At 42.6% G+C, this 16,784-nt stretch overlaps 1 protein-coding gene across 2 annotated transcripts in view; it reads left to right on the forward strand.

Moving 5' to 3' along the window:
* TANGO6 (transport and golgi organization 6 homolog) overlaps window positions 1-16,784 on the forward strand; it is a 196,287-nt gene that overhangs the window by 51,350 nt on the left and 128,153 nt on the right. For both annotated transcript variants that reach the window (XM_075537016.1, XM_075537015.1), the window contains exons 11-13: window positions 214-405; window positions 6,641-6,775; window positions 15,166-15,675. In XM_075537016.1, coding sequence (XP_075393131.1) covers window positions 214-405; window positions 6,641-6,775; window positions 15,166-15,675 — 837 coding nt within the window. The remainder of the gene's footprint in view (window positions 1-213; window positions 406-6,640; window positions 6,776-15,165; window positions 15,676-16,784) is intronic.

The raw sequence follows: 16,784 nt of genomic DNA on the forward strand, positions 1-16,784 counted from the left end.
GCGATCAGGCTCCTGTACACTACCATGATAGCATGAATATACCACAGATTATTTATTCTCGTATTGCTGGACATTTAGATTGGTTTCCAGTTTGGGGCTATTATACGTGATAAGTGCCATGAGCACAAACCAGCTCTTTCAGTCTGTACTTCAAACAATTTTCTTGTAGTGTTTCTGAACCTTCCTTTGGTCACCGTTTCTTTTTTCTTTTAGGAGTTGACCCAAGTGGCCGTGGAAAATGAAGCAGGGTTCCAGACTCGGCCCTTCTCTAGCAAGAGCCTCTTGGAACTGGAGCAGCACCACACCCTGCTCGCGGACGGCCAGGCGCGGAAGCTGCTGGTCCTGCAGCTGACGGCACTCCTCTGCGAGAGGTTGTCGGAACAGATCTTCACAAACTTCACTCAGGTCAGTGGCTGTCACAGTCGGCAGCCCAGCCTGGTGCCATTAGTCTATTTGGGTTTCTTTACCTTTTTTTTCCCCCTAAAAAAAAAGCGTTTTAAAAAAATGTTCCTACACCTGTGATCCCTGGGATGTTAGTTAAGCATATAAATTTTTGTGTCCACACCAACTGAGTCCAGAGGTCCCAGGCTCAGCCTGTTTATTAACAAGCCCCGGAGCTGAGTTTCACACACGTTCAAGTTGAAGAGTTGTTTTTTAATATCTCTGTATCGAACCATAGTGGTTTTAACTTGTGGTGTGAATAAAGCTGTCTGGGATCCTTTTGCAAACTGGAGACGCCCCACCCACTCTTAGAAATTCTGATTCCGAGGGGCTGCAGTAGTGCACTTGCATTGCAAGCGGTTAGTAATTCAAATTTGGGGATAAAAATGACAAATTATAATAATTATACTAACAACATTCGGTGATGTTCTAAGTTTTGGGGGGTTTGTACCCCCCCCCCTGTGTAGGCTTTCAGGATTGTGTGATTATGTGAATCTGAGCCCGGATTTTATTGCCTCAGACATTATGTTTACCTGCTTGTTTTTTCATGGGAAATACAAGTAGTAAAGCCAAGGCAATGCAGGTGGCTTGTTTTACTACTTCCCCAGAACCCGAGGTTGCTTGGTGGGTGAATAGTCAGTTGTAAGATGGGATGATTGTCACGCTTAAATCTGATTCTCCAGCTCTTTGTATGGTCCTCATTGTCATCTGCTTTCAGAGGTTGCTAAGCAGCATTTCACTCTCCCTCCTGCTGAGAAAATTTGCAGCTGTCTGTCAAGCCTGACTTAGCTTGCCTGTTTAATGAGAATTATGTTCCTGATTTCTCTCCTGGCCTCTCATTCCTTCAGTGCACTTGCCCCATGCTCCGCAGTTGGGCGATTTGTTTCTTCTGTGTTTCTATCCGTTCCCTGGGACCTTTTTCACCCAGACCTTATGTCTTTGTCTCAGGATGCCACTTGGAAGGGAAATGGTCTAAAAATTGTTATGACTTGAGCCTTTGCACTTAGTGCCTTTTACTCCTAATTAAGGAACAATGGTGTTAGTCGGTGACTGAAGTGATTTGTCCCATGTATTGTCCAGCAGCAAAGGTTAAGATGTATCAGGACCCAAAGAAATATTAAACTGCGTTTAGTAGTCTTACTGCTAGCAGTGAAATAGAGTGAATCATGCATACACACACACATACACACAAGGATAGAGCAAATACGTTGTAAGTAATTTTACCAAAAGGAGCCCTGGGGTACAACAGCTAAGCCCTCAGTTGCTAACTGAAAGGTTGGCAGTTCAAAGCCACTGAGTGGCTCTGCAAGAGGAAGGCTTGGTAATATCCCCTTGGAAAGCTTATGGCCTAGAAAACCTAAAGGAGCCGCTCTACTCTGTGACACTCTACTCATGTGACAACATGAGCCAAAATCTGACCCAGCAGCATGTAACAGCAACAATCTTGTCACCTCATAATAATAATAACAATTTTTATTATAACAAGTGAAGAATCTTGCTAAAAAAAACCTGTAGCATTGATTTTCAGTTGGAAATATTAGTGGGAACTACGATTTATTTTGCCCTTTGTCTACTGTCAATGGCTAAAAGCAGTGACAACTTATTAGCAACGAACATTTCTAATGTCTAGATGAGAGTTTCTAAAAGACATTCCCTACTAGAGGACACAAAGCTACATGGAGTAGTGATGGATTAGTGGTGTGGGACCAGATTGGACACTGAGCCACAGGGCATGCTGTGCTTAAATGCAAAGATGCTATCTCAAATGAATGAGGTCATGTCAGTAGAACCCCAGGAGCTATCCTGTCCCACTGGCCAAAGACTGGACAATATTGTCTACAAGGGATTGAGACACAGCAGAGAGAGACAATTCTGAATAAGCCTGCCAACATAAAAAGACCTCATAATTCATCTTTGGAGGTGGCTAGGGCCTCAATTCATTGCTTTATAAGTAAAGGAAAAGAGACAAATATTTATCTGACCTTTCCTTAGGAATTGTACTACAGCATAACCAAACAGCTAATCAATGGAAACTTTTCTTTATGCAAAAACTGGAGCTAAAAGCACATGAAGAAAACCAGCAAGTGACATTTTTTAGCCTCTAATGAAACAATGGATCCAGGCAACAATCATCAAGGTCTGTTGAAGTCATTACGTGAGCTATTGATTACATGAATTTTATCATGGCATTAGGTGGTAGTAGACTAAAAACACAAACCAACTGGCTGACTTTCCCCCCACTTTATTATGAAAATATCTTAGACAGCAAACTTTAAAGAATTATATAGTAAACAACTAGATTATAACATTAATGTCTTACTAACCTTGCTTTATTACATAACTCTTCATTATTCTATCCCAGTTTCATTTTATTCTTGGTAATTTTCCGTGGTAATACAGATGTCATTATGTATGTCCCCCAAAAATATTTCAGCATGAACTGATTGTTCTTCAGAACTAGTCATCATCATTCGGCCAAGCAGATATTACGTGCCTCAAAGCAAACCAAAAAATGTCCCTGGCCCCTGAGTCTTACCAAGGTTGTTCAGCTGATAGAGGAGCAAGTGAAACAGTGCCGCGAGGAAGCACCCAGCAGAATCTAGACTCCTGCAACAAATCCTAGGACATCCTGTAGTGCGGATGACCCAGGTTCCTCATCTAATACATGCCACGAAACAGAGGTGGCAGTACTATGGCAGCTTTAAAGGGACCCAGGAGACAGACATGCCAGCCAAATGCAATGTGTGGATCCCCATTCAAACAAACAAATTGCATGAGAGACATTTTGCAGTAGTCAGGGAAAATATAACCCGAGGAGTCCTGGTGGCATAGAAATTAAGTGTTGGACTGCTATCGGAAAGGGCAGCAGTTTGAAGTCACCAGCTGCTCGGAGGAAGAAAGACGGGGCTTTCTACTCTTGTAAAGAGTTATAGTCTCTCAGGGAAACAGATCTATGTGCATATATTTATAGGTTTAGTATTAAGGTAGCAGATAGACATTGGGCCTCCACACAAGTACTCCCTCAATGCAAGAACACTTTGTTCTATTAAACTGGCATTCCATGATACTCACCTTATCAACAAGATTGCTGAAGACAAAGCAGGTGCATAAGAAAATGTGGTGAGAAAAAAATGATTAGGGCAAAGACTGTACAGATGTGCTTTATACAATTGATATATGTATATGTATGAACTGTGATAAGAATTGTATGAGCCCCAATAAATTGTTAAAAAAAATGTGGTGAAGAAAGCTGATGGAACCCGGCTATCAAAAGATATAGTGTTTGGGGTCTTAAAGGCTTGAAGATAAACACGTGGCCATCTAGCTGAGAATCAACAAAGCCCACATAGAAGAAGCACACCAACCTGTGTGATGATGAGGTGTCTCAATGGGATTAGGTATCAGGCATCAAAGAACAAAAAATCATATCATTGTGAATGAGGGGGAGTGCGGAGTTGGGACCCAAAGCCCATCTGTAGGCAACTGGACATGCCCTCACAGAAGGGACTCGGCAAGGAGATGAGCCAGTCAGGGTGCAGTGTAGCAATGATGAAACATACAGTTTTCCTCTAGTTCTTAAATGCTTCCTCCTTCCCACTATCATGATCCCAATTCTACCTTACAAATCTGGCTAGACTAGAGGATGTACACTGGTATAGATGGGAACTGGAAACACAGGGAACTCAGGACAGATGATCCCTTCAGGACCAGTGGTGAGAGTGGTGATACCGGGAGGGTGGAGGGAAGGTGAGGTAGAAAGGGGAACTGATTACAAGGATCTACATATTACCTCCTCCCTGGAGGTTGGACACAGAAAAGTGGGTGAAGGAAGACATCGTACAGTGTGTAGGACATGACAAAATAATAATAATTTATAAATTATCAAGGGTTCATGAGGGAAAGGGGGCGTGGAGGGAGGGGAACAATGAGCTGGTACCAAGGGTTCAAGTAGAAAGCAAATGTTTTGAGAATGATGATGGCAACAAATTATACAAATGTGCTTGACACAATGGATGTATTATGCATTATGATAAGAGTTGTATGAGTCCCCAGTACAATGATGTAAGAAAAAAGTAAAAATGTTACAGTCTCAGAAAGCCACAGGGGCAGTGAGCTGAAATCTACTCGATGGCTGTGAGTTCGGTTTTTAGTTTTAGGTATGAAAAGATATTAAGGAATTCTTACTGAGCTATCATGATAAGGCAATTATCAAAATAAAATTAAAATGCCTTCTCTGCTAGAAATGTATATTGGCATATTTATGGATGAAAAGTTTTAAAAGTAAAATATGTTGAGAGATGGCACATTAGTCAAGAAATCAGATGATGTGTTACTTTGGGCAAATCTGCTGCAAAAGACCTCTTTAAATGTGTTAAAGAGATGTCACTTTGAAAACTAAGTGGCTCACCACCACTGTGAATGACAGTGGCACTTTCTCCAGCCCAGGGTTCCAGGACAGGGAGCGAATGAGCGACCTTTACACGCCCTTCCTTCTCCCTTCCACAGCACACAAAGCAGCTTCCAAATTCTTCAAGCAGTGTTTAGTTTCTCAAGGTCTCCTTTAGCACAACGGAACCAGAAATGGCCACTGCTTTGGGCCCAGGGTAGAAGCTGCTGTTTCCCACGGCCTGTCACCTGACAATATGAATGTTGGAGTGGTCGGTGCTTTCAAATTGCTGACTTTGCCGTTAGCAGCCCAAGGCATCCCCTGTGTCACTGGGCGCCTCCTCTGTCTCTGTAGCTTTGGATGCTTATTCTAAATGGGCTCATGCACTGTTTATGGTATTTTGTGTGTGCTTGTTTTAAATGAAAATATTTTGTTGTCTTTTAAAACTAGAAAAAAATTTGTTCTTTTTAAAAAAGGATAGTTGGGAAAAGATACCTCATAAAGAAAACCAAGGCTGACCATCACATCGCAGTTAACTGCCTCCCTCCCCCACTTTCACATATAATCACACAGTCTCTTCCTTCACACCCATGGGCCATCCTCCTTGTGTTGGAGCCTTTTTTTTTTCATATCGTGGAGAGAAACAGAAAAAGTAGGAAGCCTGGAGTGTTCTGCTTCATTAATTGAACAATGCATGTAGCTGAAAGAGAAGCTTAATACAGATCAGGAATGCTTTAGAAAACTCTCTGAAGGCAAAGTAGGCCCACGGTGGTTAGATGCAGCAATTTCCCTCGGAAATTAACGAGTGTCCTTAACTTCTGGAATCAATAAAGGAGTAGGAGAGTGAAAATTGCCATAATCAGCGTTGTTCATTTCAGTAAATGGAACTTTTAATAACCCTTTTTAGTGTCCTGCCTTGCTCCAAAGACATGCGTTAACAAGCCATTTTCCTGACTTTAAGCTCGTAATAAGGATTCTTGCACAGCATGTGATTTGCCCAGAGAGTTAAACATGCAAGCTTGCATGATATTTGAGGGCTTATTATGTCCCCGTCCTAGCCTCTCCATTTCTGAAATGATTTCTCCCTTGCAGTCATTAATCCTCAATGTGTGCGTGTGTGTGTGCGTGCTCTTTTATTAAAGGTGTTTCAATTTAAGATGATTAATCCAAGTGCCGTTGGAATGATGCTGACCAAATTAATCTCATTTACAGCCTAGTTGGTAGTCAAATGCTATGTAAAATCTTGTGTATGCATAATTTTAATCCTTTAAAAATTTGGTACTTTGTAAATGACTGGATCGTTTGTCCAGATTGAAGACACTGGCTTCTTGATATAACTGAACCTCGCCCCCTTTCATTCTTTGTTTATTAGAATTAATCAAATTTAGGAAAACCTCCTTAGAAAATCTGACCTTGGGCCTCCTGAGATGTGAAGAAAGCCACAAATCATCGTTCAGTTTTCATTTCCTGTCATAATCCATGAGCAGTACAGGAAGTTCGATGACTCTATTAAAACATTTAGGAAAATGTAAATGGGCTTTCTCATTTACTAACTGAATGGCCTTGAGCATGTAACCTTTTGAAGTTTCAGATTCTTCATCTGAAAATGACAAGAATAGTACACAACTCCAGGAATTGCTATGAGGCCTGCACGAGGTTGTGCATGTAAAGCACTGAACACCACACCTGCTACCCAGCAGCACTTGTTCTTGATGGCTGTTGGTTTCATGATATTGGGAATGAGATGTAGGGCGAAATCTGGGGTTTTTTTTCCTTATTCCTTGCCGATTCTAAACCCTGATTCTATGGTAGGTGGTGGACTTTGTGGGAGCAACTCTGCAGAGAGCATGTGCAAGTTTGGCCCAGCAGGCGGAGAGCCCCGTGGAAGCACAGACGCTGAGCATGGCCATGGGGCTGGTGGCTGTGATGCTAGGAGGAGCTGTTCAGGTGAGTGCAGACATAAGCCAAACTTAAATGGTAGAAAGGAAGAGAAAAACCTGTTGTCTCCATTCTGAATTCTTGTGAGACTAGGAATAGGTATTGCACCTTAGAGACCCAGGATAAACAAGTCAGACGGCCAATGACAAATCTCTCCCAAGTAGAGGACAAGAAATTTCCCCATCTGTGCAAAGTTCACCTTCAGAAGGGTGGAGCCCTCTCTGACATGGAACAAAGTAGGTTTTGAACCAATGCTTTGCATCAGTGGATTGAGTATGAGTCCTAGGTTCGCTGGCCTACTCTGCACTGGCTTACCAAAACGAAGCCCTTGTCCCAACCACTGTAGTCTGGGGGAAACCTTAGTAAGTAACCTGCTACTTGCTTGGGACTCACATCTGTTTGAAATAGTTTCATTTTAGCACAGAATTCATTGTTCAACAAATCATGGAGCATGCTAAAGCTTTGTTTTCAGCCACTTCTGAAGTCTGTGTTCCTTTTATATTCTTAATTCATAATTTTAAAAATGTATTTATGTAAAAATATGTATTGTGTACTTGCCATGTGCCATGCTGTGCTAAGGTCCTCGGCATACAGTAGTGGACAAAGCAGGTATGTACCCATATCTGTAGTGGGTACTAAGACCCACCCAAGAACTGGAGGGTACCAAGAGAGCAGAACCCATAACCCAGGTTGGGAAGGCTTCCACTGAGAAAATGTAATTTTTAGCCAACGCTTTGAAGGGTGAATCGGAGTTATTAGAGCAACAATGGGCCGACGTGCAGATGGCCCAGACCAGACAGGGTTTCATTCTGTTGTACAGAGAGCAGCTGTGAATTGGAACCAACTCCACAGCACCCAACAGCAAAAACAACAAGGAAGGAAAGATGTGTCAGAAAAGGTGGAATGGTCAGCAAAGGCTTATCGTGTGTGTGTGCGCGCGCATGCGGGCATGAGACTGGTTAATTCTGTATCATGATAAGTCAGGAGGCTACAACAAAGCAGAAGAACCTTCGTGTCAAACCAGTTGTTGTAGGATTCAACCTGGCACGTGCATCAGTAGAACCGTGCTCTTTTAGGTTTCCAGTGTCCGGTGTGGGGGAAGTAGTTGTAACCTTTAGCAATCAATAGGACAGCCTTTATATTGGCACTCCGTGATAAGCATTGGGCTGCCAACTCCCAAGTTTGATGATTCAAACCCAACCGCTACTCCAAGAGAGAAAGATGAGACTGTCTGCTCCTGTAAAGATTTACAGCCTCAGAAACCTTAGAAGTGTTGAAATCAGCTCGATAGCAATGACTTTAGGGTTAATACAAGTAGAGGCCCGAAGCATGGCAGTGATTTCAAAGTGGCACATGCAGCAAGTGAAGGCGATTGTGAGAAATGATTTGTTGAAAGTAGAGGTTGGATCATTTCAAAACCAGAAAAATGAAGTTGACTGCTATTGAGCCTTTTGGGGTTTCTGAGACTTTAAATCTTTAAGGGAGAAGCCTCATCTTTCTCTGTTGAGGCGTCTGGTGGATTTGAACTGCTGACCTTGAGAATAGCAGCTCAATGTGTAACTGACTACACCACCTTAATCGGGGGTCCCTTAATCATATCAGAGTGAGGACAAATTTACCTAAACTCAAAGGCAAGTTACCCATAACTTGGACAGTAATATCCTGGGGACTGTTTGCATTAGAATTTGCCTCTCATGTTATGGAGTAGGCTGCTAATTGAAAGGTCAATGGTTCAAACCTAGCAGCCCCTCTGTGGAAGAAAGATGAGGTCTCAGAAATACTGTACAGGCTCTCCATGAGTCACAACCAACCATGGCAGTAGGCTTTGTTTTGTTTTGTTGATAGCTTGTCCTTAGCGTGATTATGAGTTTTATCTGGACCTATTGTTAATGCCCACTTTTTGATTCATTATCTAGAACCATACTACATCCCTTCTGTTAGAACTACAACTTTAATATCGAGGGGAGCTCACTGTGATATAGTTTTTCTTGAGTAATATTGTTATTGGATTTAGTTGGACTGATTAATTCTTGTCTTTCTGGTTGAATACTAATTTCTTATATTCTTTGTTTCCACAAATTGAGTATGCCTTTTGATTTCTCCTTTTATCATTTATCATTCATAATTTCAAGCCACATCGCAAGTGGAAAATGGATCACAGAATCTGCACTTCCTTCTTTGGAAGACCGTTTCTGGAGAACTCACTGTGTAAATTAGTCATGTTGTAAGGAGAGACTCACCAGACTGATGCAAATATATTTTTCCTTGCCTCTCCCTGCCCTTCAGTGAGCCATCCTGACTCACTAATTACATCCTGGATTCCTCTGACTTTGCAGTTCCTGAAATGAATACACGGGTCACCCCTATACTTGTGCCCCAGATTTATTAGTGGTTCCCCTCCCCTCCGATTGATTCATGAATTTCTGTGTCTTTTATAGTAATACTAAATCTTCTATTTTTGTATTAGGGTGAAAAACCCCTATATAATTTTGAATTATATTTACAGATGATTCTTACCAGGCTGGGTCTTTGCTTTAGAGTCTAGGAAGCTGCACTGTACCCACCCCCGTTAGGATTTATTGTTTTGACTAACGAAACAGCATCTAGCACCATTTGAGTCTTCTCTCCTTTCCTTTCTAATTTGTGTAATGAACGTGATCATTAGAACATCACGTCTGGGAAGAGGAGCTAATTTGGAGAAAGTGTAGGTTTAAGACTGCTAACAAGACTACTGTAATTCAAACCTCATTTTCCAAATTTCAGGGTTGGCCATTAGTAAAAATCTTAGGATGCTTCCCTGTTCCTTCAGGAAGCAGTTTGTGCATGATGTTCCAGGGCTCCCTGGGTCCCCCACAACAGGCCAATCCAGACCTTCTTTAAGGGAAACAACATCGTTGCTTCCAGGAGCCTATCGTTTAAAAACTGGACTCCGAATCTGTAAATCTAGATGCCATTATCTGCTAGATGTATGTTCTTGGGCCATTTACTTAACCACACCCCTCAGTTTCCCATTAAAAAACAGCACATTCCCTCATATGGTTGTTGTAAGGAGAAGTGAAAGAGTAAATGAAAAGTTTTTAGCCTGTCACAGGGTGACTGTGATTATGACCTTCCCTGTGGCCGCAGCCAGGGGTTATGGTGAATCCAGTAAGCTAGTGTGTTGCCAGCACGGTGCCTTTTTGTTCCAATTAAAGATTTAAACCAAGGGTTTATTATGAGTTAGGCATGATATATCCTAGAGAATGCAAAGAGAGTCTTTGCCCAAGTAGTTGCAATGCAGTATGCCATCAAAACTGTAACAAGACACATTGCTTAATCCCCTCTGCTTAGGTTGGTTTGAGAAGAAAGAATAACAGCAGCAGCAGCAATACCATGTAGCGAATGTTTACCAAAGGCCTGCTATCCCCAGACCTTATCCTAGGGAAAGGATATGTGGTGTCATCGTCAGCCTTCACGACTGCATCCTCTTCTCAGCCCCATTGTACAGCTGAAGATATGAGTACAGTGAGGCTGAGTGTTGTTGTTAGGTGCTATCAAGTTGGTTCCGACCCATAGCGACCCTATGCACAACAGAACAAAACGCTGCCCACTCCCGCGCCATCCTCACATTTGTTTCTGTGCTTGAGACCATTGTGGCAGCCACTGTCAGTCCATGTTGCCGAGGGCCTTCCTCTTTTCTGCTACCCCTCCGCTTTACCAGGTGTGACGTCCTTCTCCAGCAGTTGTTCATTCTTTCTCATTGCTGGGTTCTGTTTCATTATATGAATATACTGTAGTTCAATTCTGATGCATGTATTACTTTTAAGCAGATCTACGCTTTACATCCTGTGTGTGCACGTGCATACCTCATTATTAAACAGGGCATACTGTGTACACTGACTTAGATCACAGGTCAGAATCTCACTCAGAAATAAATTCTGAGGTCAGTCAAAAATAGCAAGTCAGTCAAATTTGAAACATAGTTGATAAAAACGAGAACATAAGGAATAAATGTAAACAGCTCTCTCTATTAAGACTTTCAGGCGGAGTTTTCTGGCTGGAAGCAACCCTGGGATAGTGATTTCAATGGAGCAGGGTAATGGAGGCGAGAGGAGCTATAGGAAGTCCCAGAGTTACTGACAGTGTTTGCAAGACACCTGGTAACTCACTTTGAAACAACTGAGCCAACCCCTACCTGCAACAAAGTCCTCACCACAGTCCTTGTCACTACTGCGAGTGCAGTTTCTAGTCGTTGAAAGGGCTCCTCACCTTGCTGTGTTCTTCAGCAATGCTAAATCAGAACCTCTGTCCCTGTTCTGACTCACCTCTGAATTGGGTATAAATGACACATGTGGGAACTGATCTCATTCATAACCCAGGGAATGCCTGTATGAGGGGCTTCAAAAAATTGCTGCCTTTTTGTTTCAATTCAATATTTAAACCAATGATTAAGATTCATTCTATGGAAAAATGGAATGAAAAGATACTTAAATTTTTCTATCAACTTTTTGAAGAACTGATGAAAACCCATGGCCATTATACTGAGTCACTTCTGATTTACAGTGACCCTCTGTGGGGTTTCTGAGGCTGTAAATCTTTCTGGGGGAAAGATAGACTTCTCTTTCTCCCTCTGTTCAAATGGTGGGTTTGAACTGCCAACCTTTGATTAAGACCTTAAAGGGGATTCTTAAAATCCTCTAGGGGGGCTTTTCAGCTTACACGAGTACTCCTCTCATTGTTACCCCATTCTGATAGGTTTCCCCTAGAGAAGGCACACTCACTACCTCCACCCCCTTCAACTCCTGTCCTGCCAATCCAGGCCCTCCTAGTCCTTAAATGATTTTGAAAACTTGCAAAGTGTAGGACCACTCCCAACCCTGACATTCCGGAAGGAATTGGAGATGTGGCTGATAGGGCTGTGCTCATTCTCCAAAGCATTCTAGAAACCCTGGAAGAGAGGCCCAGCATCTGTCACTCACTTATCTCTGCTGCTTCCCCTGGGGCCTTAGGGCTTTTACACTGAATTCTGAGAGCTGCATTGAGAAGTAGTGACAGCAAAGGACGGGGAGGGGGAGAACTCACGGCCATGGAGTTGATGCTGACTCATAAGGACCTTGTAGGACAGGGTAGAACTGCTCCGTGGGTTTCTGAGTCTGTAACTCTTTAGGGGAGCAGATAGGGGAGCCCCATCTTTCTCCCAGTGACAGCAGGAAGAGTAGAAATTAGGGGACTATTTCTCAATTTTGATAGTGAGCCACCAGTGACCCTTGAACAATAATTTACCACTTAAACCCTTCCGTTGTTTTATTTACCAACGAAGTGAATCTTACGTTAGCCCTTAGAAGTGATTTTAAACATGTATGGGCATCTGGATTCTTAGACTGGCCCGATTATTCTCACAGTAGGAAACCTGTGGCTTATGAAACTGAAAGACTATGTAGCTTATATAAACTGCCTCATAAAGCATTTGATTAAGATTCTATCTGCCTGCCGAAGGTGGTCAGCATACTTAACTAGTTGATTACTACGAATCCTACAATAACAAAAAAAAGGGGTGTTTGTGTGTTTGTGTATGTTTAAATTGTTCTGTCTTTCTCTCAACAGTTTTATTGGCATTGTATGATATTCACATATTATACACTTCAATAAGTTTCCTGGTTTTTTGAATGTTGATGGGGGTCTTCTCCCACAGACACATTATTTGTATTTTTCTCTTTATACTAATAGGATCGTATCCTTACCAACTTAGTGTGATTTGCTTTTCAATAATGAGGAGGGAGCACTAGAACTGATCATGATTGTATAACTCATTTGAAAGGCAATTCAACCATGGGGGGAGGGAATGTTCTTCAGAGAGATGTGATGGTGTCTGTATAATTCCCCTTGATATTGAATGATTTAACTATTCAGTTATATGATATGTAAATTATGTGCCAATAAAACTGTTGGAAAAAAGAGAACAAATGCCCATCCCATCCCCGGCCCAAAAAGAAGAGGGTACAATCACCATCACCATCAGTTTCTGAACATTTTCTTTGTTCTTGCACTCATTGTCATTAGCTCCCCGTTTCTACCCCAACCTCCCTCCCTGCCATCCTCCCAAAGAACCATTAATCCAGTTACTGTCTCTGTAGAGTTCCCTGTCCTGGATTTCATATGCAGAAAAACATTACAAACGAAAACAAAAAAAAACCCTAGCAACAAAAATGAAGTAAAACAGATAAAAATCTTAATCGAAAAGACAGCAGATAATATTAAAAATTTGAGCAAACTTACCTGGATTTTAAGGGAGATCAAATTATAGGGTGCTAAACTTTAACCTAACTGCACCTGCAACCGTCCACTTTTTAATGCAGTGTGTGTGACAGCAAGGCTGTGTGCATCCCTGGCCCGTGCTCAGAGGGGATTCACCAAAGGCGTAATTTGTGTATTTCCCCGAGTTTTTTTTTTTTTTTTTTTTTTAGCGAAATAGCTCAAACATGATAGAGGGGGTTCACTGGAGGCTTTACCTGTGGCTTTGGGGCTTCCATTGTCATCCATAGCCTTCTGCTAACCAGGTGATCACAACTTTAAGGTCTGATACCTTTCCTCCTCTAGATTGGATTGTATTATTTATAATCCTTGGATCACACAGGCTGATGTGCTTCTTTCATGTGGACTTAGTTGACACCTCACTTGGTGATGGCTGCTTGTTTGAAAACAGTTCTTTAAAACCCCATATGCTATTCTTTCTTTTACCCATACACCATCTAGTTTCTTCACCACACTTTGCTGTAACACAAATATCATTAGTAATGACTAAGAAGTTTGAAATGAGCAAGAAAAGATGATTGTTTTACAAGATAATTGAAGAAATGAAAGAGGGGCCCTGTAGACCAAAGCCAAAAGTAGGCATTCCCATTCCAGATGCTTGAAGATAAAAACATTTAAAGGCCATCAAACTACACTGAATAAACTTTGGTATAATGATAACAGTAGCAAAAGTATCCTAAAATGTGCTGTTCGTTGACCTTTTTCTTAACGAGCATGTTGTCTTTAGCCTAGACAGTCTCTCTCTCCTTAAGATACAGTAATGTCAGGATGGGCAATTAAGGATAAATGAACATGCCAGAAGGCCAGAAGTTCTACCTTATATCAAGTGTGCATTATTTCTAGTAATATAAACAAAGAACTCTGAAAGATGGGGGATGTGGTGAGGTGCTGTCGCTACAGATGAAATGCATACTGCAAGCTTTCATGTACTTGGGGGCGCGTGTCAGAGCAAGTGGCTACAAGCAGTTCTGTGGGTGTAGAGTATAAAATGAAAACCCATTGTATAGGTCCTAAGCACATGGCTGATTAATGAAGTCAGTGAATGATTACATAATACATGACTTACCTTGTTCTGAAAAGAATTTGACACCCCCGAAGTTTTCCAGTTCCAGGGCTTCACAGAGCCTCCTAGGACACTGCTCCAGGATTTTCACACAGAGCCAAGTGATGGTAGTGGAGCAGTGCTTCCTTAGAGAATATGATCGTGGGCATTTTTCATTTCTATTTGGTAAGAGAAATGACCCTTCTCTGCCAATGACCCTTCTCATCCCTCCCAGACCTACAGTAGCTCTGAAGGCTGGCCAGAAACCTTAGGTAGGTCACTTAGCTCAAGTGAGACCTTGTTAAATGGGAGTGTGGACTCTGGAGTCAGACTTCTTAAGTTCTTGTCCTACCATCGTTCAGTTGGGTGACTGTCACATGTTACTTAACTCTTCTGTTCTACCATTTCTCCTTGTGGATAAGAATATAAATAATAGTAACTATCACATAGGGCTATGGGTATGAATGAGTGTATGTGTGTTCACTTAGAAAAGTGTCTGGACACAGGAAGGGTTCAATAAATATTAACTGTCCCTATTCAGAACCACAAGGCCAGCAGTTAAAACACACCAGCCACTTCTTGGGAGAAAGCTGAGACTGTCTGACCCTGTAAAGATTCCCCCCCACTAAAGATTTATAGCCTCAGAAACCCCCAAAGGGCATTTCTATTCTGATGCAAAAAGGGTCACCAAGAGTCAGACTCAGCTGGATGGGAGTGAGTTTGGTTTTGGATCCCTCATCACAAGTTCCTGAGTGCTCACTGGTTGCCCTGGAGGATTTCCAACTTATAATGACCTTATATGTGTCATTAGGAGAACTGTCTTCCATGGGGACTTCCCCGGCAAATTTTTTGGAAGTAGGTTACCAGACCTTTCTTGCAAGGTGCCTCGGAATGGACTTGAACCGCCAACCTTTGGGTTAGCAGCCAAACGAACTAGCTGTATGCACCATTCAGCTACACCTACTGAGTACTCGACCCAGACTGTGCACTCAGAACATGTTTCCTTGTGCCCAGGTCCTATGAATGTTGTTAATGCAGGTGTCCCCTGTTGAACTTTATTCTATAGTTGAAGTCCAGCGATTTTGCCGTCCTGAAGCAGTTGCTGCCTCTGCTGGAGAGGGTCTCTACCACCTACCTTGACCCTGTCATCCAAGAGCTTGCTGATGACCTGCGCATCACCATCGCTACCCACGGAGCCTTTTCCACGGAGGCTGTCAGTGTGGCTGCCCAGAGTACCCTGAACAAAAAAGATCCAGAAGGGAAAATAGAAGCCAACCAGGAGAGGCCCACTGATGTAGCGGGGAGCCATTTGGAACAACAGCAAAGCAATGCAAACTCTAGCCACCAAGCAGGCCGAAAACCTGCTCATGCTGCACTCATTCCTCAGGAAGCCAGCAAAGCCAGCACCACTGTGAAGCAGAGATCTCAACGTATCCCCGCAGAGGAGCTCCAGGAGGTTCTCTTATCAGCTTACGATCGTCAGATTCCAACCCGTGCTGCCGCTCTGAGAACGCTTTCTCACTGGATAGAGCAGAGAGAAGGAAAAGTCCTTGAGATAAAAGAGAAACTTCTCAAGGTAAGGAGGATGCCCTGTAAAACCTGTGTGTTCAGGGAGGGGCAGCTCTCAAGGTGCATCCATTGAACTCAGGTGTTTATAGAGGCCTGCCTGTGTCACGCAATGTCCCAGACTGCCTTCAAGGCACGGGTAATTGTTCTGAAGAGGGGTAATTGTTCTGAAGAGGTGAGAGTTTGACCCAGGAAAGAACGCCACATAAAATTACCCCATTAAGCATGAGTGCCAGAATTTCTTCCTTCCTTCCTTCCTTCCTTCCTTCCTTCCTTCCTTCCTTCCTTCCTTCCTTCCTTCCTTCCTTCCTAATTGTTTTATTGGGGGCTCATCAACTCTTATCACAATCCATACGTACATCCATTGTGTCGAGAGCCAGAATTTCTATGGAAAATAAATGTTGCGGATAGGCAAAGGAGAGCCTGAGATCTTGGCATGACCTTGACAACCTGGTCAAATGTGAACAGAGGAGAGAAGGGAATGGGACAGTCTGGGCACATTTCCAGATCTGAGAAAGCATGAGGGGAGGTCAGAAAGCACTGCTACAAAACCACAGAAATCTTTAAGAAACAAAATATAAAAATGGGAAGCTATTGTTTCTCCACATATCCTCCTTGTAGGTCTATACATACCGTTCTGTAGGAGGTGCTCTGTCTCTCTAGCCCTGCGATTGTGTCTTTTTCACTGGTTCTAGTTATTACATCACTTCAAAACAAGCAGTCGGAAGCATCTTTGAAAGATCCAAACCATGTTCCTTTTAAGTGATATTTGGGTTTGGGGAACAAAATGATGCCGGAAGATCAAGGCTGTAGGATGGATGGGGTGAGATTCCTAAGGAAATTCTCATAGACCTGCCCCTACTCCCCTCGAAGAATGAGCAGGTACCTTGTTATAATTGAAAAGAGTTCCTTGCCACAACTCTCCTGGCTTCTTTGTCATTATTGCAGTTTTCCATGATCTTAATGAGCCCCTTTGATTTTTCTATGTCCTTGAGACAAGTCTGTCAAGATGACCTCTTTGGAATTCCAGAAACTCGCTGCCATAGCTTCTGAACTGACCTCTCTGCCTTGAATTTTACTGAGCCTGCAGATCCCTTCGGAAGCCACTGTTATGATTGG

Source organism: Tenrec ecaudatus, chromosome 18 (assembly GCF_050624435.1).
Source record: "Tenrec ecaudatus isolate mTenEca1 chromosome 18, mTenEca1.hap1, whole genome shotgun sequence".
NCBI classification, from domain to species: Eukaryota; Metazoa; Chordata; class Mammalia; order Afrosoricida; family Tenrecidae; genus Tenrec; species Tenrec ecaudatus.